Here is a 23,950-nt window from a genome sequence, read left to right on the forward strand (position 1 = left end):
CACTGCTGCATCATCTCGGTTTGCTCTTTATTATTTGAGCGGGTAGTTTTTCTGGTAAAGATTTGGTCATTCCAATGACACTCTGCTACATTCATAGTAGTGGTTTAACACATGTAATAAAATGTTGCACTATGATTATCAGCTAGCCAAACATGTTAATTATGTCACCATCATCAAGATTTTAAAAACCTATTCTACAACACATTTGTCAAATAGAACAAAATAACACCAGAACACACATCCGTTGTTTGACTTTCAAGAGTCAAATATGCAAGAGACCATGAAGCCTTTCATCATATGCACATCCTTAATGGTCTATGAATTCTAGAACAAAAGACCTGCAAATTTGGTTACTAGGAAGTGCATATTGTCGTATGAAAACCAATAATTAGATATTTTTTTTCTTTTTGCACCGCAAGCACACAAACTAATAAACAGAGGCGCACAAACAAACTAAATTTCCATTTCTCCTTAAACAAAGTTTTTGAAGAAACACTAACCGGACCCCGGGCAGGTTACTGGTAACCTGGGGGTTAGATAGATGTTTCCCACGAGGGGTTAGACCCTGAGAAGATGGTTCTTCTGATAACCTGCAAAACAGACACCGTGAGCTTGTCACTGAGAAGGGGGGGGGGTTCCTCCTTGTGACCACCCTCCGGCGTAAGAATCAGACTAGATTGCTCTTTAAATATAAATGTATATTAAGAGATTGCTAGAGCAGATATCAGGTATAATATGATGATATAAGATAATATGAGATGGTCATACCATTTGTGGTATTTATAGCCGAAGGTAGGTTTCCAAGGAGGTGTGGCCAGCTGCAACAGTGTTCCTGTTCCACCAACAGAGGCCTACGCACGTGCCCTGCTGGTAGTTGGTGGGTAGGCAGCGGCTGATAGTGACCAGGCCTGCTGTGTACTATTCCTTTTCCACCAACTGCCGGCTACGCACGTGGTATGGCAGTAGTTGGTGAGTAGGCAGCGGCTAATAGTGACACAGTACAGGAGCATGCTGCTCGCCATACTGTGGTCAATAAGCTGTCGTATCTTTAGTCAGATCTTTTTCCCATACCTCGTCAGGTATAGTACAGAAGATCTTCCCGTATCGTACGGACTGGCTTATTTGGGCGGGAGTATTCCCCCTCCCGCCCTTGTGCGGGATTGTTCCCGGCTTTGCTCATTCCTTCAGGTGACACTGAGTGATTGAGAGCTAAGTGCCTTGTGCGTGTAGCCTTGCTGCGCGGGTGGCCTTCCCTGATGGCTTGTATCCGAAGCTGCGGGAACAGGCGGAGTCCTTCACCATCGGGAGGCATTTCCTGCGGGAACAGCTTGCGTACTGCGCGTAAGGACGTCATGTCTCTGAGCATGGTTGGTCCTGCGGATCCAGTTGGTTTCTGCGCAGACGTCCCTCTTCAAGGTGAGTCTTGCGGGTCCAAATGGGCTCTGCTGGGACCTACCTCTTCAAGTCCCCCCAGTCCAATGTTCTTCTCATGAGTGTTTAATAAAGTGAGGTGAACTTTTGGACTTAAGCAAAGGGTTTTGAAAAGGGTTTTTTAAGGTTTTCCATAGGGATTCCTCCCGCGGAAGTCCTTGTCACTTGCAGAAATTCCCGAGTTTCCTGCTTGGTCTTTGGGTATGATGCGGGTAGGTCTGTAACCTCCTCGCAAGTCAGGAGCGTTGAGTCCCACTTGTGTGGATTCTCCATGAGGTTTTGGTAGTTTTGAACATAGTGATCAATTATGTTAAAACCACCAATTCCATCCTGGAGCTTCAAACAACGTAGTTCTCGACGTTCCCGCTATGCGGGGATGTTATTTCCGTTTCCGCAAGCATTGCCCAGAAGATCCTTCTTGGTTTCAATTCCCTGCGGAGCGCTAGGTATGTGAAGGGTTTTGCCTTAACACTGTACCCGCGCTCGTCTTACGGTTACTTTACTTCCAAGGTATTCCTGGCGTCAATTCCCTGCGGGTGCTAGGTATGTGAAGGGTTTTGCCTTTACACTGTACCCGCACCCGTCTTATAGTTACTTGGTTGCCGAGGTATACTTGGCTTCAATTCCCTGCGGGTGCTAGGTATGTGAAGGGTTTTGCCTTAACACTGTACCCGCATCCGTCTTACGGTTACTTGTTTGCCAAGTTTTACTTGGCTTCAATTCCCTGCGGGTGCTAGGTATGTGAAGGGTTTTGCCTTAACACTGTACCCGCATCCGTCTTACGGTTACTTGTTTGCCAAGGTAAGGGGTATTTTCCCGCCTACTTTTTGATCTTTTTGAATTTTGAATTTTGAAATTCGAAGAGTTGGTGGAAAGAAGACTAGTCCAAAACTCTGAAACGTCGTGCGACGGTTTCTTCTGACTGTGTCAGATCGTGCAGGAAGTTATGGTGACGTGACAGTACATGGTCATTCCAGACGCTTTTTCAGGCGCGTGGGCGCGATTTTTCTGGCGCGTGGCCGCGAAATTAATGGTATGCGTCCTGTCAACAGCTGTTGCCAGCTTGCTTTTTGCCACGTGTCATAGTTTCATTGCACCTTCGTTTTCTCTCTCTTCCGCATTAATTTCATCGCATTAATTGCGATTAGTATATAAAGGGGGAGAGGGTTCTTTGTAATCCACACTTTCACTCTTCTCTTCATCTTCTTTGCGATTTCCGGCGAATACTCACCTTTTCAGGCAAGCATTCTCCCGAAATCGTTTTCTTATTCTTTTACAAGATGTCTCGTGATCTCGAATCTACAGTCGATGACAAGAGTACTGCTGGCGAGTGCCAGTGTGCTCTGCCTGGCGATCTGTATCGGTACGTCGTCAGGAAGTTCATGCTCGAGTCTCTCGAGCCTGAGTTTCCTGAACCCCATCAGACGGTGTACGATGCCCCCAGAGGCAAGATCGGGGTTTATGCTGCATTCTTTGTGTATGGGAATCTTAGGTTCCCATTGACAAAGTTTGTTTACCGTGTCCTTAAGAGGCACGGTGTTCATTTGACCGAGTTGCACCCCATGGCGATCGCCAAGATTCGCCACTTCGAGTGGGTGTGCCGGATTTTGGGCATCGAGCCCTATGTCGACCGCCTGATGACCTTCTATACTTGGAGGTGCATCCAGGGGTGGTACACGTTGACAACCCGGATTAAGGGTTTAAAGATCTGCGCGACCGAGCGCAGTCTTCGCTCATGGAAGCGGGAGTTCTTCTTCATATCCGCTCGCGCCATCCCCATTGTCATGAAATTCAAAAACGGGCAAGCACTTCCCAGCCTTCACGCCTCCAACTACCAGGAGGTGGAATGGTTTGCGAAGATATCTCGGGTCCAATATCCGGTTTACCGGTTTGCGGAGTCCGGGATGGTGATGCTGGGGATGAGCCGGGTGTGGAAGGCTGCCGACGCGCATAAGATCCCAATCGTCCTCGAATACGGTTCGAACTCTGTTCCTTACGGTATGCTTTGTTTCTTTTTGATGATTTTGAATTTCTTCTAACTTCTTTCCTGTTTGTTTCAGAGGGGAACGACTTGCAGTTGATCCTGAACCCGCGGGAGACTGACGGTCCCGCTCGGATGGGTACTCGCGCTCTAGACGAGAACGAGTTGCCCATCCTAGAACAAACGGCGGATCGGTTCGTGGAGGTCTATCCGCTAGGTCATGAGATCCTTAGCGCCCGTCGGCCAGGTAAGGCGCTGTTCGACCCTCGACCCCTCAATGTTGAAACCTCTGCTGGAATTCCTTTAATCGTATGTTCTGATGAGGAATCCGCAGATGGTCCTCCGTTGGTGCGGAAGAAGAAGGCTGCCGGCGGGAAGGGGAAGGAGAAGGTGGCCTCCACTGCCGATCCAGCGCCTCGGTCTGACTCGGAGACCGAGAGCGAAGAGGTGGCGGGGAATCCCGGTGGTGATAAAATCACCATTCCGGAGGCTGTGACAACTGTCACCGAAGAGCCCAGGATGACGACGGTGACCGGCGTGAAGAGGCCGGCTCCATCGGGTTCATCCCCGCCCGTCCGTACTTTCAGGCTCAAGAAAACCCGTAAGTACAACTTCCTTTAGCTTTTATCTTCATAGTTTGATATCGTTAAACACTTATCTTCTTTACGCAGGTGTGGATGTTGACGCATTCCAGGGTGGAGCGCAGGGGAGTACCTCTCCGCCAATGACGGTAGGCTTGGTCAGCCTACCTGAGGCGTCGACCCAGGCGCCTGCGTCTGCTTCCGCTGGTTCAGTTGCTCACTCCTTTGAGCCGACTGTTCCAGCTGAGATGACGTCACCGCCGGCTGTGAGTGCTATTTTTACAGCATCTTTCACCGAGCCGGCGGTTACTTTTGCTGCGGAATCCGCGGCGGCGACCGCGGCGGCTGCTACCATGTCCCCGTCATCGGCCAAGACGGCCGATCCATCAGGTACGCATGGGGCTTCTCGCCAATCTCTGCCACCTTCCCATCTGCCTGACCTCTTGGATGGATTTCCCTTGGGTTCAGGTGATGGGTTCGGCGGCTATCGGCCTGTTATTGACCCTACAGGTGCGTAGGGTTCTTTTGGCCCATTTATATATATTTTTATCATCTTTTCCTAACTGCTTTATGTTTTTTGCAGTGTCGGATTCCAATGAAGTGTATGTTCCACGATGGAACATTCGCCGAGGAACAACCCTTCGCACCCCTGTGGAGTGCGTGGAGTGGGCTCGTCACGCTGCTCCTAGTGGTGCGTTGGGGGAAGCCATGGCTAGCTACCAGGAGGGTAGGCTTAGCAATGAGCTTCGGGTTCTCCTGGCCCGGATGCAGCCGCGCGTCGAGCTGCTTTTTCGTGAAAACGACAAGTTAAAAGCAGCTCGCGTTAAGGAAGTAGCTCAGGCGCGGGCTGTCCGGGAGGAGAACCAAAAACTTACCGCAGTGGCTGCGGAGAAGGAGAAGGCCTTCAAGGCCCTCGAGGTTGAAGTTCAGGCTCGACTTGAGGCCCGTTCCAAGGCTGCCCAAGCTGTTAATGAACAGCTTCGGCTGGCTAAGGAAACTGCAAGGAACGCAACCGAGAGGGCCACCAAGGCTGAAGCTGTTGCTGAGCCTCTACACGTGGAGAATGAGGAGCTTAAAGCCAAATTAGAGGCTCTCCAGCAGGCTCATGATGCCTTGGCGATGGAAGACGCCAAAAAGCTCCAAGAAATCCTGGACCAGAGGGGGTTGCTTGACCATGCTGAGCGTAAGCTAAAGGGCGTCGAAGAGGCTGCGGCTAAAGAAGTGTTGCTTGCCAACCTCAACAAGAGTGAAGCCGATCGCGCCCGTAATGAAGCTCAAGCTGCCCTCCAAGAAGCCCTGGTTGCCAAGGAATGGCTTCTTCAAGAAGCGTTGTCTCAGGTAAGCTTTTCTTGTCTTTACGCTTTTCTTTGTAAATAGAAAAGGTTCTGATACTTGTATATTTTCTTGTAGGTTGTGCATCGGGTCTTTGCTGAGACCTCTTATGATGATGCTATGAGCGCAGCCCTCAACGCTTCTCACGAGGATGGGGAAAAGGTCGGCTTCCTGCTTGGTCTAGGGTTCGTTGAGAAAGGCATCCCGCCTTCCAACTTCCCTTTGTACAATGTTGATACTGAAGCTGTTTATGACCAAGCAGTGAATCAGTACGCCGCCTTCCCGCATCCGGTGGTGGAGAAGGTGAATGAAGTTGCTGCTGCTGATGATGGGCTAGCTATCCTTAAGGCTTTCCTTGAACTGCCACGCTCTACTGACGGTGCTGGTCCAAGTGGAAGTGGCCCTGAAGCCTGATCCTGAAGATCCCTTCCCACTGCTAGGATAGATTTAGCTTGTATGGATTTTTTTTCTTGTAGGCTGGTAATTACCCGGCCATTCTTGTAATGAATCATTGTGAAATATAAATCTTTGTGCGGGTAAAACCGCTTCTTTTATTGGATTCCTTGCTTTATAAACGTTATATGACTTGCATACTTTAGTTTAAATTAGCAATTTTCCAAGTGTTTAGAATAAGTTAACCTTTGAACGTGGTAGATAGGTGTGAAGTTTTGCTTCCTCTTTCGTGATTGTGCGGGTAGGACCGTCACTTGCACTTAGTAGGATGGCTAAACTTTACCCATATCTGACCTGCGTGTAGGTTTTCCTCATCCTTTTTTGAGGATAAGTTAACCTTTGAACGTGGTAGATAATAGGTGTGAAGTTTTGCTTCCTCTTTCGTGATTGTGCGGGTAGGACCGTCACTTGCACTTAGTAGGATGGCTAAACTTTACCCATATCTGACCTGCGTGTAGGTTTTCCTCATCCTTTTTTGAGGATAAGTTAACCTTTGAACGTGGTAGATAATAGGTGTGAAGTTTTGCTTCCTCTTTCGTGATTGTGCGGGTAGGACCGTCACTTGCACTTAGTAGGATGGCTAAACTTTACCCATATCTGACCTGCGTGTAGGTTTTCCTCATCCTTTTTTGAGGATAAGTTAACCTTTGAACGTGGTAGATAATAGGTGTGAAGTTTTGCTTCCTCTTTCGTGATTGTGCGGGTAGGACCGTCACTTGCACTTAGTAGGATGGCTAAACTTTACCCATATCTGACCTGCGTGTAGGTTTTCCTCATCCTTTTTTGAGGATATTCTGTTTTGAACCGTTCGACGCGCGGTTGTCAATAGGTTAGTGTTCAGTTCCCTTTTTCATGATTCATGCGGATAGACCGGCACTTTCATTTAATGGGAGGACTGAACTTTTCCCCTTCAACTGACCTGCGTGAAGGTTTGTCGTTTTTTGGGTTTATGCGGGTTTTGCCGCCTTCCCCACGCAACGACTTCACGTAATTATGCGGTGAAAACCGGCATATCCGTGTTGAATAAATTAACCGTTCGACGCGCGGTTGTCAATAGGTTAGTGTTCAGTTCCCTTTTTCATGATTCATGCGGATAGACCGGCACTTTCATTTAATGGGACTGAACTTTTCCCCTTCAACTGACCTGCGTGAAGGTTTGTCGTTTTTTGGGTTTATGCGGGTTTTGCCGCCTTCCCCACGCAACGACTTCACGTAATTATGCGGTGAAAACCGGCATATCCGTGTTGATAGTTCATAAAAATGTAAAATCATCAGCGTCAATGTTTTAAGGAGAATCGTTTCCATTAGAAGTGACTCTTGGCCTTTTCTTTACAAATTTGGAATTGATTTACATGCAAACTGTGTAAATGAGCTCCCTTCCATGTTGGGATGGGAGTGCCATCGAGCCGATACGCACCTGGTTCGGGATCTCGTTCTTTACGCAGCATGTAGTCTCCACATTGAAGCTGGAATTTTATTCGTGTTTTCCCCAGCTGGGGTTCTACACGCATCGGCCTGCTCAGCGTTCATTGCGCCACGAGGTGCGCGAGCGTCCCATCTCTGACAAATGCTTCGACCATGTCCTTCACGTCTATGCATTCTTCGGTGTTGTGGCCTTTTGTCCTGTGAAAGTCACAGTATTTGCTCCGATCAGCATTGTGACGATGTCGGATTATTTGAGGCTTTGGCCATGGGAGCTCCTCAGTGGCGAATATCTCGGTGACACTTTTGGTGAGCGGCGTCCATCTGGAGTTCTTATTTGGCTGTACGTTATCCCTTCCGCCTAACCGATTTTGCAAGCCGGATGAGGTGTCAAAGTTTACCCTTGACTGCCAAATGCCTAGCTTTCGCTTTTTGTTTAATCGGGCGGTAAGGACGTTGTCTTCCCTTGTTTTCTGGGTGTAGAGGTTTGTGCTCTGTGGGAGATCTCTACCCAGTTGCTTCTCCGTTTCCGCAAAGCGTTTTGCTGCTGTCATGATGGCATCCCATGTGGATGGCATGCCATCCTTACCCGTTAAGGTGCGGATGAGCTCTGGGTCGTTCGCGCCCTGAATAAAGGCAGCGCGAACAAGATCTTCGCTAATGTTACCCAGACTTAGCTTCTTCGAGTTGAAGCGAGTGATGAAGTCTAGCAAAGATTCATCTTTTTCTCGAATGCACTTGAGGATTGTCCATTGCTCCTCGGTATACTTTCTTTGCTGGCTGAAGTGTTGGCTAAACTTCTGTTGGAAGTCTGCCCAGTCGTAGATGTGGTTGACCGGTAGACGATCGAACCACGCTCTAGCAGCCCCGACAAGCGTCATTTGGAACATGTAACACCACGTGGGTTCCGTCCAACTACTGACGGTTACCCCCGCTATGAATCTGTTCAAATGGTCATCTGGGTCGGATATACCATCATATGTGCCTATGCTGGACATTTGTTTGGCACTTTTTGGGGCAATTGCTTCCGCAATGTCCCTTGCAAATTTGGACGTTCCCGCATTTGCAACGTTCAGTCTGAATGTTTTGGAGAAGTCTCGTGGACTTCCACCTGTGCTTTTTGGTTTGAAGGCTTGTCCAAAATGCCTTCTCGGTTGGGAGTCCGTTTCCTTACGCTTCCCTTTTGCCCTATGGCGAGGGTTCGCGTCGGAGTCGGACTCCTCCGAGTCATCGTCCCAATATCCTTTGAATTCGTCAGCCTGTTGGACGGAACGCAAGCGTTCGTCCAACTCAGCTTGGAATTCCTTTTGACGTGCCTCCGCCCATGCCTTAACCTCATCGAGTGTTTGGGGGGGAGTCTTGTTCGTTTCTCTAACTGGGTATCGGTGAATCCCAGTGAGCGATTATTTACTGCACTTGCCCCAGCTTGGGTAACTGGGGTAGTGTTCATAAAATTTACTTCACTTGCCCCGGCTTGGGTAGCCGGGGTAGTGTTTGTAAAAACTGTGTTGCCGGTATTCCCCCCAGTAGCTGGGGTTGTGGTTACCGGAGTTTCTTTAACCATCTTAGAAGTTTGAAAAAATGGAGAAAAATGTTCTAGCTTTATGCACGGATGGCGCCAATGAAGAAACACTAACCGGACCCCGGGCAGGCTACTGGTAACCTGGGGGTTAGATAGATGTTTCCCACGAGGGGTTAGACCCTGAGAAGATGGTTCTTCTGATAACCTGCAAAACAGACACCGTGAGCTTGTCACTGAGAGGGGGGGGGGTTCCTCCTTGTGACCACCCTCCGGCGTGAGAATCAGACTAGATTGCACTTTAAATATAAATGTATATTAAGATATTGCTAGAGCAGATATCAGGTATAATATGATGATATAAGATAAGATGAGATGGTCATACCATTTGTGGTATTTATAGCCGAAGGTAGGTTTCCAAGGAAGTGTGGCCGGCTGCAACAGTGTTCCTGTTCCACCAACAGTGGCCTACGCACGTGCCCTGCTGGTAGTTGGTGGGTAGGCAGCGGCTGATAGTGACCAGGCCTGCTGTGTACTATTCCTTTTCCACCAACTGCCGGCTACGCACGTGGTATGGCAGTAGTTGGTGAGTAGGCAGCGGCTAATAGTGACACAGTACAGGAGCATGCTGCTCGCCATACTGTGGTCAATAAGCTGTCGTATCTTTAGTCAGATCTTTTTCCCATACCTCGTCAAGTATAGTACAGAAGATCTTCCCGTATCGTACGGACTGGCTTATTTGGGCGGGAGTATTCCCCCTCCCGCCCTTGTGCGGGATTGTTCCCGGCTTTGCTCATTCCTTCAGGTGACACTGAGTGATTGAGAGCTAAGTGCCTTGTGCGTGTAGTCTTGCTACGCGGGTGGCCTTCCCTGATGGCTTGTATCCGAAGCTGCGGGAACAGGCGGAGTCCTTCACCATCGGGAGGCATTTCCTGCGGGAACAGCTTGCGTACTGCGCGTAAGGACGTCACGTCTCTGAGCATGGTTGGTCCTGCGGATCCAGTTGGTTTCTGTGCAGACGTCCCTCTTCAAGGTGAGTCTTGCGGGTCCAAATGGGCTCTGCTGGGACCTACCTCTTCAGTTTTCAACAAACACAAATTACCAAACCTTCCAGTTTTACCATCAACTTAGTACCATATGTATGTCCAGATATAAACTAATACTTTAAAATGCATTCAAACACCTTAAGAGAAAAAACATAAACAAACCTGGTTGTCTTCTAGACAGAAGACAAGGTTTCGATGTAACGATGGAAACCTGAGAGATGCAAGTTGTAGTTGTCGCACCTATATAACTCCTTAAAACTCTTTTTGTGAACATTATACCTTATCATCTTCCTGTTAGATGACAACACCACGAATGTATCTTCTTCTTCTTTACCTCTAACCACATCAACGACATCAAAATCATTTTGGTGTGGATATTCCGCTTCCCGAAATCATCCAGAATCTGATATTGAGAGACAATGCACGGAAAATCACGCAGAAGCCCATTGAGTTGTACTCGATACTTGACAAGCCACCCGGAACGATCCTTCAGCATCACATAAACCTTCACACGCAAAATATGTTCTTCACCATCAGTGTCAAATATTAAATGTAGATGACCTCTCGATTCACCAAAATACATTATACTTCTTTCATAAGGCATCATCTCCACCGGTAAGGGCAGCATTTGCAACTCTTCAACATCTAATTTGAAGCACACGAAATTACCGCCACTATGATAATCGGGAGCCCAATAAACGGCTCCATTAAAGTAAACCGGGTACTCGTACTTGGATATTTGCGTAGAGAAAGATTCAACACAAATCTTCCATGTCCTTGTATCAGACGAGTAGACTTGAATCTGAAACAAGTCCCCGTCAGGCTCTAAAGCACGGATACAAACAACTTTGTAGCACACACATTCCGTTTGATGAAACGCTAGAGCCATAGAACGGATGTTATAGAACGGATGTTGCTGGGGACCGATGAGATGAGTGCCCGTTGCTTGGTGGTGGGATTGAAAACATAATATCCACCAGCACCATTTTGAAAGGTATAACAAAGTAATAAACCGTTACAAGAATGCACGATTCTAACAGGGGAACGATTGAAGTAGAAATCTAGACCACGACTACAGAAGGGATTAGTGATTTTGTTTTCAACACCAAATGGGACATATATATCGCCAACATTACTAGCTTTATGTGTTGAATAGTTGATTTTATAAGTGATTGCAAAAAGACCAAGAGATCTAGGAGGGTTAATTTTATCATACCGGTGGGTGAAGTGTTTGTGACTCAAAAGCAACCGCCAGTGTTTACATGCAGATTTGAAACGAAGGATGGAGGTAACTGGGACCCGGATAAGGATTTCGGATATAAGGTCTTCGTTGGAACCGATTCGTTTCCCAGATTGATGATCCATGGCCCTCGACACTTTTAGGGTTCCAGATTGATGACTGGAATCCTCCATGGTAATGATCATTTGAATATTATCATAAACACTAGAGTTATTATTAACCCTAAGCTGTCAAGAGAGAGTCAAAACGACACTTGAGACCTCAAACTTGTGTACGATTAGCATATTAGCCCTTCAACGTTGATCGAACAGTAGTAAATTAGTAAGGTTTTGTTTTTTTTTAAAGATCCGAAAACTACTGAATTTAAAAAATAAGCTAATATCCACCGTCCTCACACTTATTAACATCCTACCAACACCCAATGTCCAACATCACCACCACCCACCGTCCGCCACCACCACCACCCACCGTCCGCCGCCGCCACCACCCACCGTCAACCACTCACTGTCAACCACCCACCAACTCCACCGTCCATCACCACATGGATTCAAACCTTGGGTTTGTAGCCCATTATGGTTGCGCTAACTGGAATCAAAGAATTATTAGATTTGTTCTGCCCTAAGTTGCTATGGTCTTGGGTTATGTACTTATAATCTATAATATGCCATTTTTTATGTGTATGGTTACAGTTATCTTCATTCCCAATGCGCCTATGATGTAGCACTTGACGGACTATTAGCTAGTGTGTATCATTTTATCTAAATAAAATATGGCGTGGATAAACTAGAAGAGGTATGCATAAAAGTATTTGCCTAGAGGATGCTCCTATTAGCGCCCTTGGGCCTATATATTTGATTGTATCAAAAGGCCCAATTCATCCCCATTTGCAGATAGATGGATATTCTTTGCTCATTATCAGACAATCACCTATTCACAAACTTCGTGTGGGACTAATAGTTTTCATTTATCATTTCATGACACCTAATCTTTCGAATCTTTGTCACGGGAGTCGATAAATTATACGACCTCTGGTTGAATTATAACGACTTCAATATTGAACATTAGACATATAATAGTTGCGAATCATATCTCTTTAAAAAATTAGTTATATATATAGATTAGGGTGAACCCCGCTGTGAAAGAGCGAGAGGAAGTGAACACACCAACCCCACTGACCAAATAGATCCCAAAGTCAATAAACTCAAACGAAGAGGAATTAGAAGTAATATATAACCTTGGGTTGGGTGGTTCATTGTTGTTAAAATGTCACAAACTAATTTAATTAATCTTCAAAGCTTAATTAATTCTTGTGCATAGTAAATTTAAACTGTCTACCTGAGACCCTCCCTTGACCCGTACTGCCTGACACAAGGTTAAAATTTCTGTTTATGGTGTCAAAAGTCATTATCTTTTCATCGTGTCAACGTGTAACATCATGCCTAAAGTTTTAAAACACCATATATTGATATCCTTTTTAAACAGTATAGGCAAGAACTCCTTTTGTAGCATAACCCAAACCAACAGGGACAATCATCGATACATTTTCAAAGTAACCATGATAAAAAGGCGTTTGGTATTGGAAGAGTTATTGGTAACTCGTCGTTGACTAACTCATGGGTGATCTCTAGGTAATATCCGCTGGAAATTGCGTTGCGCATGACCTGGTTTTTGACATAGTATGGATGATGGACAACCGTTGGTATCCACCTTCACTGACAGTGGGGGACCTATAAAGAAAAGTAGAGGGAAAGCACGGGCTTAAAAATTTTTGTTCGAGGTAGCCAATACATAAAACGAAGAAGGAAAAAAATTGTACTAAAAATGTTCTTCGCTAAGAAACTTGAAGGGGAGCTACCCCTGATCCGCTCATGTTTACTGGCATATCTATTTGTCATGGTGAAAGTCATTTGTTTTATATTGACAAACTTTTTTCTTCTTTTCCATTGTAGATTAGGGGTACAAGTCTAATGCTATATACACGGTTCATACTCACATACCTATATGTTTCCATCAGTTCCATGTATAGAAGTTAGTAAGTGCTCTAGAAATATTTAAAGTCAAAGACGTGTCTATTGAGCATCTACACATATTAAGCAAAAGTAAAATCACTGCTTATCTAGCTTATATACAAATTTTTTTATTTGGCGTAGCATTTTGGATCAATCACAACTATAAAAGTGATCTAACCGAATTACATTTGAATGGATTGGATCCGTTTGTTGAAGTAGCTTGAATGGTTATGTTCTTTCTTGGGATAAATAGAATTTGAAGGCGCATGTTGTTCAGATGCAGATAGAATGGAGTTGAAATGGCTATTGATCGACTAAGGGCAACCATGATGATAATATAATCTAGCCTATTTTTTTTGCTTTAAACCAAACTAAAGTAATGAATTTCTAAAGCAACTCATTTTGGCCCGAACCAGTTAAGTATGGCATGAGCCTATTTTAACTTGGCACCCAACCCAACCTGCCTGCTTCGCCAGGCCGTCAAGAACATGATATTCTTAAATGAGTTATATGGTTTCTGATTAACAGCTTTAGAACAAAACTTAATAATTCCCATGATATCTGAATAAAGTGCAGTTACTGCACCAATGGTAATCACAACCGGGGTAGTAAGTACATATTTTGAAAGTTTTTTTAGTAAATGTGGGAAACCTATTAGGTTTGTTAATTAATATGGGCAATGAAACTGAGGCTGCACACAGTTGTTTATAGAGTTTTGAAACACATAGGATCTTTCTTGCTCGTCATACGGGCATTCTTAATGATCTATGAACTCTAGAAAAGAAAAAAGAACCCACACAATTTGGTTACTAAAAAGTGCATATTATTTCATAAAAATCAATAATTAGATATATAAACCTAAACTTAATAAACAAAAATTTTGCTGAACATTTTAAAACACATTAGAACTTCTTAATAGAAAAACATAAATAAACCTAATTGTCTTCTAGAAAGCAGACAAGGTTTCGATGTACGAATGACACCTTGAGGGATGCAAGGTGCCGTCGTTTCTGCTATAAAACTCATTAAAACCCTTGTCATGTACATTATACCTTATCATCCTCTCTTTAGTCGATAGCACCAAGAATGAATCTTCTTCTTCTTTACCTCTAACCACATCAACAACTAGAAAAAAACTATGGTCTACATGGTCATATTGTAAGAATAAGAATGGGCAGTCACGCAGAAGCCTATCAAATTGTAGTCGATACTTGACAAACCACCCCGAATGATCCGTCAACATCTCATACACGTGCAAAATATATTCTTCGCCCTCCGTGCGATATATTAAATGCAGATGACCCCTGGATTCCCCAAAATACATAAAACTTGATTTATCAGTCATCATCTCCACCGGTAAGGGCAACATTTGTAGCTCTTCAGCATCTAATTTGAATTGCAGTAACTTATATTTAGAAAAAGGAGACCAAAAAACGGCTCCGTTCCAGTAAACCGGGTGGTAGAAGACGGAATCTGGCAAAGAGAAAGATTCGAAACAAATCTTCCATGTCCTTGTATCAGACGAGCAGACTTGAACCTGAATCAAGTCCTTTCTAGGGTATAAATCAAGAATACAAACAACCTTGTGGTGCACACAATGTGTTTGATGAAATGCCAGAGCCATAAAACGGTTATGGCCTCCAGGTACTGGTGGGATGGATGCGAGTTGCTTGGTGGTGGGATTGAAAACATAATATTCAATATCACCCTTATTGTCACATGCAGAACAAAGTAATAAACCATTACAAGATTGCTCGATTGTGACACCGGAACGATTAAAGTAGGCATCAAGACGACTACCAAAAAGAGGAGTGTTTGGGTTTTCAACATCAAACGGGACATATAAAGATTTTGCGAGGGGTCCTTATGGTTCCTTTGAATAACCATGACCAAAATAACCAAGAGGAAATTTAGAAAGGCTATTATTATCACACCGGAGGGTGAAGTGTTTGTGACTCAAAAGCAATCGCCAGTGTTTACATACGGATTTAAAACGAAGGATGGAGGTAGCGGGCAGGCGGATAAGGATTTCGGTTAAAAGGTATTCGTTCGAACCAATTACTGCTCCAGATTGATGATCGATGTCCTCCATAAGGATTAGGTTTGATTAAGCGTGCTCCCTAAGCCTGAGGTGAACAATTAGAGAGCCAATAAGACGTACGCATGATTGCATGAGACCTCTAACTTATTAAAGATGAGCAGACTACCCCTTGAACGAAAGCCCAATAAAACAACATGATATTAGAGTATTGTTAATTATAATATAAAAAAAATGGTTCAATCGTAAAATAATTGTTCGAAAATAAAATGCTATACACTCTATAGAAAACGCGATATAGATTGGAGATATAACGATGATGACTCGACAATAATGATGCGTTCGAGATATAAGGTACCCTCGCTCACTCCCCTGATGATTTTCTCTTTTCCTATTTTATATTTTTATTTATTTTGTTGTTATTTGAATATATTTTTGAGGAAGATAACATATGACAACTAGTAGATAAGAGTGTTTATCGAGTCGAATAAGCCAAGTTCCGGTTTATTCGACTCGGGTTATTTTAATTCATATTAATTGATACACATAACTTGAATCAACGAAATTGACGCTTCTCCGGTCACTGTTGGCAAAGATCTCACCCATTCAACCAAACCAGGACTAGAAAATGTTGGTCCAACCAAAAACCCCTTACTGGCAAATTCAAGCACCAAATTATGAAAACGAATTTAGGGCTTTTAGTAATACTGCTGCTTTTGATTCAGATGATTTGTAGATTAGCTTTTAATCAAGACTACCCATGGTTTGATTGTTGGGTTCGTAGGCCTTGTTGGCCCGATTTATTATTTGAAGTCAAAGAAGAAATGGGTGCGGGCGGCCGGGCCCAAGCCCAGTCAAGTTGAGATTCTTGTTCAATAATTTGTGTATGTGTTCGTTTGTTGCTAATAACTTTACTAACAACTTTAAAATGCATTTAAACACCATAATAACGAAAAACATAAACAAACCTCAATGTCTTTTAGAAAGATGACAAGGTTTCGATGTAACGATGAAAAACTTGAGACTTCAAAGGAGTAATAGCTATTGTAACTATTTCAAACTCTTGTCGTGAATGTTGTACCTTATGATACACCCGGGAGTTAATAGCACCAAGAATGCATCTTCTTGTTTACTTCTAACCACATTAACGACTTCAAAATCATATTTATAGACCTCATCAACGTCTTCTAAATCATGATCGTATTGGTGGACCATGCTCGGGAAAGTACCCAGAAGCTCATCAAGTAGAAATCAAGACTTCAGACAGGAGGAGTGCTTCGGTCTGCAACATCAAAAGGAACATTTATAGTATTTCGAGCAAAAAGACCAGGAGTTTTCGCAAAGATATCTGGTGGGTGAAATGAGTGTGACTCGAAAGCAATCACCAATATTTGCATACGCGTTTAAAACGAAGGATTGAGGTACCGGGGAGCCGGATAAGGATTTCGGTTAAAAGGTCATTGTTGGAACCAACGCATGCTCCAGATTGATCATAAATCCTCCATGAGTGAAATGACTATAACTTCAAATCGGGTCGCATAAAACGGGTTTCTGCGCAAAGAAGACCTGACATGTTCTTGTATTAGATGAGTATATTTGAATTTGAACAAGTCTCCGTCCCGCTCTAAAGCATAAACACAAACAACTTTGTAGTGCACACAATCTGTTTTGGTTGGAGATAAAACAGATGGTTTTACAAACTTCTTCACAGTGATAGTGGCATAAAATGCAGAGTTAAAGCGTAGGATATGGAAACGTGACTTGCAGCTTCCGCGCGCCTTTATGGGTCGGGTCAAGGTAGGTGGGTCGTATCATGTTTATTATATAGGGTTTTATCATATAAGATTTTAACGGTTGAAGATTCATGATTTTTTTTCTTTTTAGTTTTTTTTGGTATAACACACGCAATAGTATTAACAAATAAAGGGCCTCATTAAACACTGATCAAGCCCGCATTTCACCTGCGCCCCTAACATCAGCATCAATGATTCCACTCTTCTCAGCTAACTTACACAACTGAAACACAGTGTACCTGCATAACCTCCTTACCAGTTTTCTCAAACTTAACTTTTCCAATATCCCATCTATATTTACAACCTCTCTATGCAGTTCTTTCGCTTTTTTTACGAATGTTTTCAGCAAGTTTATGATACGCTTGAAAAAAGTATGTTCCCTGTTTTTACCTATAATCCCGTTACCCCCATGAATAACATGATATGCTTGAAAGATTGCTACAGTTTTGATTATGACAAAACTTAGGCAAGTCCAACATTAGATGGAGGTAAACAACAAATATTTTGTTCGGATTGGTTTAAAATACAGAAGATCCGCTGTTTGACTTTTGACTTTCAAAAGTCAAACAAACATCTAAAAGAACCATGACGCCTTTCAGCTTCTTGCTCATCATATGGGCATTCTTATTCCTTAACAGTCTACGGATTCTATAACATAAAAACAGACAATTTGGTTATTCAAAAGTGCTTATTGTTGCATAAAAATCAATATTTAGATTGCAGATTCTAACAACTAATCCCGCTATGACTTCTTCGCCAATTAAGCCAAATATAAATTTGCAAACTGCAACTATAGGAATTTCCATTTTGTCAATAAACAAAATTATCAAAAAATAAAACTTTATGTAGATGAATTCACATGCCTCATGCCACATATATTAAAACACATATTAATAAACAAAGTTATCAACAAACACAAAACTTTATTCAGATGAACTGGCATGTCTGATGCAACATATATTAAAACACATATTCATACCAAAAAATTAAACAAGCACAATTGTATTTTAAAAAGAAGACAAGGTTTCAATGTAACGATGACAACTTGAGGAATCTTCGAAAAAGTAGCCTTCGGTGTGATTATAGATCAGATTAAAACTCTTGTCATGAACATTATACCTTATCAACTTCCCGTTAGTTATCAGCACCAAGAATGTTCCTTCTTCTTCGTGTTCTTTGCCTCTAACCACATCAACGACTTTTAAACCAGAAAGCTCATAATCGTATTGATAGACATCCATATCCGGGAAAGCACCTTGAAGTCCATCAAGCTGTACTTGATACTTGACAAACCACCCCGACTGATCACTCAACATCTCGTACACATTCCCGCACATAAAGTTATGTTCGTAATCCTTGCGTAATATTAAATGTAGATGACCACCAGATTCCCCAAAATACATTGTCGATGTTACATAAGACACCAACCCCTCCGGCACGGGCAACGTTTGCAGCTGTTCAACATCTAATTTAAAGTACAAGAAATTATCGTCACTTCGAAAATCAGGAGCCCAATGAATGGCTCCGTTCCAGTAAACCGGTAGGCGGAAGGTCGGGTTCTTCGCAGAGAAAGATTCAACACAAATCTTCCATTCCCCGGTGTCAGACGAGTACATTTGGATCTGAAACATATTTTTATCCGGCTCTAAAGTACGAATACAAACGACTTTGTAGTGTACACATTCTGTTTGATGAAACGCCAAGGCGAAAAAACGGAGATTGCCACCGGGTACGGGTGGGATTAATGCGTGTTGCTTGGTGGTGGGATTGAAAACATAACATTCAAGAGTCCCATTGTTAACGGCGTAAATAAGGACTAAGCCGTTACAAGATTGCACGATTCTGACATGGCAACGATTAAAGTAGAAATAGAGATTGCAGTATGGAGGAGTGCTTTGGGTTTCAGGATCAAACGGGATGTATGTATCACGAGCGAGAGTGCCTAGGGATTTTGAAAGGTTATTATTATTATTATTATTATTATTATCATAGCGGTGGGTGAAATATCTGTGAGTCAAAAGCGATCGCCAGTGGTTGGATACGGATTTGAAACGAAGGATGGAGATAAGGATAAGGATTTCGGTTAAAAGGTCGTCGTTGGAACCGATTAGTGCTGCTGATTGAATCGATGGAAGATCAGAATCCTCCATGGAAACCCTGGGAGGATCGGATTTGGGTTTTGAGTCGATTGACACGACTCATTTTCTTAAACGAGTCAATCTGAACTTGACCCGTTTAAAAAATAGGTCAACCCGAACACGACTCGTTATAATGTGGGTTGACTTGTTAACATGTTTAAGAATTTTAGAGAAGTTAATATTTTGATTTTAGAGATAATAAGTGTTGAATTTTAAAGTTAAAAACTTAGATTTTTAATTTTTCGTATATTTATTAACTTTAAAAATAAAACTAATTTCATTTTAAAAGACTTTTATTTACTCTTCACCTCTAACATTCTAATTTTATTAGTTCTATTTATTTATTCATAGATCATTTTCATTCGTTTGTTCTTATATGTGATAAATATGTGAAAACCAAGTTTCTTAATTATGAATAAGAGGTACACAAAGATAATTTGATATATCATAAATTACTAAACTGTTTCATATGAGTAAGAGTAATTAGTTGTTAAAATCTTGTTAAAATCTACCTGTACTATCTATTAAAGTAAAACAACTTTTCCACAATCATTTGATTATACCCTCTACATAGGCTGTCAAGTATACAAGTTTCCATTTTTACACTTTCCTTTATGAATGATAAAATAAAAAATATGTTGTTGATGAGAATCAAACTTACTACATTGCTTTTTAAAATGTTTGTTTCTTACTAACTTAATAAGGATCAACTGATGTTAGCATTCTCTTTTTTTTAATTAGTATAGATTCACAACCTTCCATTTTGATTTTTTTAAAATACAAATACAAAATATTCTTACTATTTTTTGTATTTTAGTATTTATATCTTATGAATCCATAAGATATGTTATTATGTATATTATTAAATTTAACCTTTTGTTTTTATTTTTCTAAGCACTCGTTTATCACACCGGCTCTCCTGGTTGTTATTAAGTCACTTGAACTCATATTCATAAATGAACGTAAAAATAGGTTGACCCGAAGCACGACACGAATTAAAATGGGTCGACCCGACACGACACGAATAAATATATGGGTTGGGTTAGGGTTGAGGAATCTCAACACGCCAACCCGTAACCCATCAAACCGTCAACCCGCCAACCTGACACGATTGACACCATTGTATAGGATTTATGTTTCACCTTTAAAAATATAAATGAAGCATGGTTGGTTGGCTCATGAGAAATATTTAAGTTTTACATCTCAGCTTAGATTTGGCGCGAGTTTGAATCCAGTTTGCTACAGATAATTTCTGCAACATTTGCAACTGTTCAACATCTAATTTGAGGTATAAAAAATTGCTACTTCCACAAAAGGGAAAGGGAGCCCAATAAACGGCTCCATTCAAGTAAGCCGGGTGGCAGAACTCTGGATTAGGTGCAGAGAAAGATTCAACACAAATATTCCATTTCCTTGTATTAGATGAGTAGACGTGAATCTGAATCAAGTCCCGGTCGGTTTGTAAAGCACAAATACAAACATCTTTGTAGTGTATACGCTCTGTTTGATGAAATGCTAGAGCCATAGTCCGGACGTATTTGGGGAGCGATGGGATGATTGCCAATTGCTTGGTGGTGGGATTAAAAACATAATATTCTGTAGCACCATTGTGATCAGCAAAACAAAGTAATAAACCGTTAAAGATTGCACGATTACAACATAAGCACGATTAAAGTAGAAATCGAGATTACGAAAAGGAGGGCTTCGGTTTTCAACATCATAGAGAACATATATATCATAGCTACCAAATAGACCAACGGATTTAGAAATGTTATTATTATTATGATTATTATCATAGCAGCAGGTGAAGTACTGAAGTGTATGTGAGTCAAAAGCAAACGCCAGTGTTTAGATAAGGATTTGAAACGAAGGATGGAGGTAACAGGAAGCCGGATAAGGATCTCTGTTAAAAGGTCTTCGTTGAAACCGATTCGTGCTACAGATTGACTATCGGAATCCCCCATGGAAGCATGCAAGAAGCACGTTTAGGATTTCTGGCTTACAATTGCATGACGGAAAACGTAATGGAAATCAGAGGTTTAGTGATCGTGGATTAATGGGCCAAAGTTGAAAGGCTAGGCCAAAATGGGTCGGTTCAAAGTTGAAACATTTTAAAGTTACTTTGTGTCCAATTTAGTCTTAAATTAATTCAGGATTCGTGTTTTCTGATCATTTGAATTGATTTCATATATGATATGATATTGCATGAAGATTTAACAAATCAAGATTCAGAAATTTTATTTGATTTGCATATTTAATTGTAAATTTGTTGGTATAAAATAACAAACAAACAACTGTTCTGTAAAATCTGACCTCCAAAGGTGAGATGGGAAACAAAATTACTAGCAAGAGACATGCAACGAGAAGCAACGAGAAAGAATAGTATTGACAAGCAGAAGATATCACTACCCGGCGGAATTATGCAGGGCCGTCTCCGAGAACATGAAAAATAAAAATTCAAAAAAAATATATAATTTTTATTAAAAATCATCGGGTCTATCGGGGCCTCATAGTCAGCCTTGAAAGTTAGGGGTGAGCAATAACTGAATCGTTAACCGAAACCGAACCGAAAACCGACAAAACCGAAGCGATATAACCGAATTAACCGAAATTAACCGAACCGAACCGAACTCTTCACTTTTTAATATTTTCAAGCCTTTCCCCCCTCTATTTTATGTATTATATGTATTAATAGTTAATACTATCATTTTCATGTATTTATATCTCCATTTCATATACTAATATCTCAATTTCATATATTATACCTTCATTTCATGTGGTTATGCATTCATTTCATGTATTTAAACATTAATCATGTATTTTTAAGCAAAATTTAGCCCAAGTTTGAAAATGGTTATTAACCGAAATTAACCGAACCGATAACCGATCGGTTAGGTTGGGTTATTGCTAATAACCGAACCGAACCGTGCACACCCCTATTGAAAGAATGTGTACTCTTCACTGAAAATCTATGCACCAAGACTTCTTAAGAAAATAATTCTAATTTTGTAACTATTTAAGGTAAAAAAAATCAAATTAAGAGAAGCATATAAACTAAGCAAACTATATCTCACCCTTGTTAAAACCAACCTCTTAACAACAAAAGCACAACCAAACACTAGTTTCTACAACCCATTTTGTTATGGTTAATTACTTTATTTAGTTGATTGGCAAGGCACATTGATTAATGCTTTTTATTGTTACAAAATAAAAGGTTGCACGTCCCACTTCCACCTAAGAAACCCTAGCGAGCACCCAAATTAACCTGGCTTCATGGAGGATTCCGATCATCAATCTGGAGCACTAGTTATCGGTTTCAACGATGACCGGTTAACCGAAATCCTTCTCCGGCTTCCTGTTACATCCATCCTTCGTTTCAAATCCGTATCTAAACACTGGCGATTGCTTTTAACTCACAGACACTTCACCCTCCGGTATGATAATATTAACCTGTCTAAATCTCTTGGTCTTTTTGGTCGAACTTTTGTGCCCTTTGATGTTGAAAACCGAAGCCCTCCTCCTTTCCGTAGTCTCGAATTCTACTTTAATCGTTCCAATGTCAGAATCGAGCATTCTTGTAACGGTTTATTACTTTGTTATGCCTTTCGCGATCATGCTCGTGAATATTATGTGTTCAATCCCACCACCAAGTAATACTTTGTAACGGTTTATTACTTTGTATCGAATCTTTCTCTGCGAGGAGTTACGTCTTCTACTACCCTGTTTACTTGAATGGAGCTGTTTATTGGGATACCTATCCCATGCGTCGAAGTAGCAATTTTTTATCCTTCAAATTAGATGTTGAAAGGCTGCATATGTTGCCTATGCCAGAGGGGATGATGTCTGATGATATATTATATTTTGGGGAATCGAGAGATCATCTACATTCAATATTTTACACGGATGGCGGAGAATATATTTCGCACATGAATGTGTACGAGCTGTTGACGGATCAATCGGGGTGGTTTGTCAAGTATCGATTACAACTTGATGAGCTTCTAGGTGCGTTCCCGAATATGGTCCCTCAATACCGTTATGCTTTCAAAGTCGTTGATGTGGTTAGAGGAAACGAAGAAGAAGAATCATTCTTGGTGCTATTAACTCTTGGGAAGATGATAAGGTACAATATTCACAACAAGAGTTTCAAACATATGCATAGTTACAAAGAAGAAATGCTATTTATTCGTTATCATCGTTACATTGAAACGTTGTCTTCGTTCTAAATGGCAATTATGTTTGTTTATGTTCTTTTATCAATGTGCGTGAGTTTGTTTTAAAGTATTAGTAAACTCTTGGTTTATTAATGTGGCGCGTGTTAGTTTGTTTTTCTGCGCTATTGTTCTCGGTGTAGTTAAGAAGTAGTATTGACTATTGAGGTTGTTATTAGAACCTGTATTAGAATCCTTTAGACTATTAAGTATGCCCATGTGATGAGCAAGAAGTTGAAAGGCTTCATGGTTTTCTTGCATGTTTGACTCCGTAAAGTCAAAAGTTAAACAACATATGACATATCTATGTGTTCTGGCATTATTTTGTTTGATTTGACAAAGGTTGTGGTAAAATATGTATCTAATATCTTGGTGATTGTAACACAATGGTAATCATAAGGTTATATAATTTAAACAATGAAATTGTGTGAGCTATGAAAAATGATTTTCTAGTGAAAAGTTGTAAATTTTGATTTCATATATTTTACTGGAGGCTGTGGTATCACGATTTATTTACGCCTGGTGGATTGGTATGTTCATTACTACATTGTAGTGATTCCTCGTTAATGTTGTATGGTGCGTACTCTACTACGATTTGCATCTTTCTAACCATCCTCGGAACCAAAAGCGGGTGGAAATAAAGGGTAGGGTGACATTTTCTTGGTGCCAGCTGGCGGTGGCACAACGTGAGGTTGAGTTGGCAGTTGTATTGGCCGCCATAACCGCCAGGAGGGATTGATGGTGGTAATAGCCAATGCA

General features: G+C 41.8%; 2 protein-coding genes across 2 annotated transcripts; both read right to left on the minus strand.

Annotated features, from left to right (window-relative positions):
• Positions 1-10,048: 10,048 nt before the first annotated feature.
• Positions 10,049-10,654, minus strand: LOC143623144 (F-box protein At5g07610-like). The gene has a single exon (XM_077094118.1). The coding sequence runs from the start codon at positions 10,652-10,654 to the stop codon at positions 10,049-10,051; it is 606 nt and encodes a 201-aa protein (XP_076950233.1).
• Positions 10,655-17,729: 7,075 nt separating this feature from the next.
• LOC143623145 (F-box protein At5g07610-like) lies at positions 17,730-18,995 on the minus strand. Its single transcript, XM_077094119.1, has one exon. The coding sequence runs from the start codon at positions 18,993-18,995 to the stop codon at positions 17,853-17,855; it is 1,143 nt and encodes a 380-aa protein (XP_076950234.1). The 3' UTR covers positions 17,730-17,852.
• Between the last annotated feature and the right edge of the window lie 4,955 nt (positions 18,996-23,950).

Source organism: Bidens hawaiensis, unplaced genomic scaffold (genome assembly GCF_021521415.1).
Source record: "Bidens hawaiensis isolate Kalapana, Puna unplaced genomic scaffold, B.hawaiensis_p1.1 tig00003356_1, whole genome shotgun sequence".
NCBI classification, from domain to species: Eukaryota; Viridiplantae; Streptophyta; class Magnoliopsida; order Asterales; family Asteraceae; genus Bidens; species Bidens hawaiensis.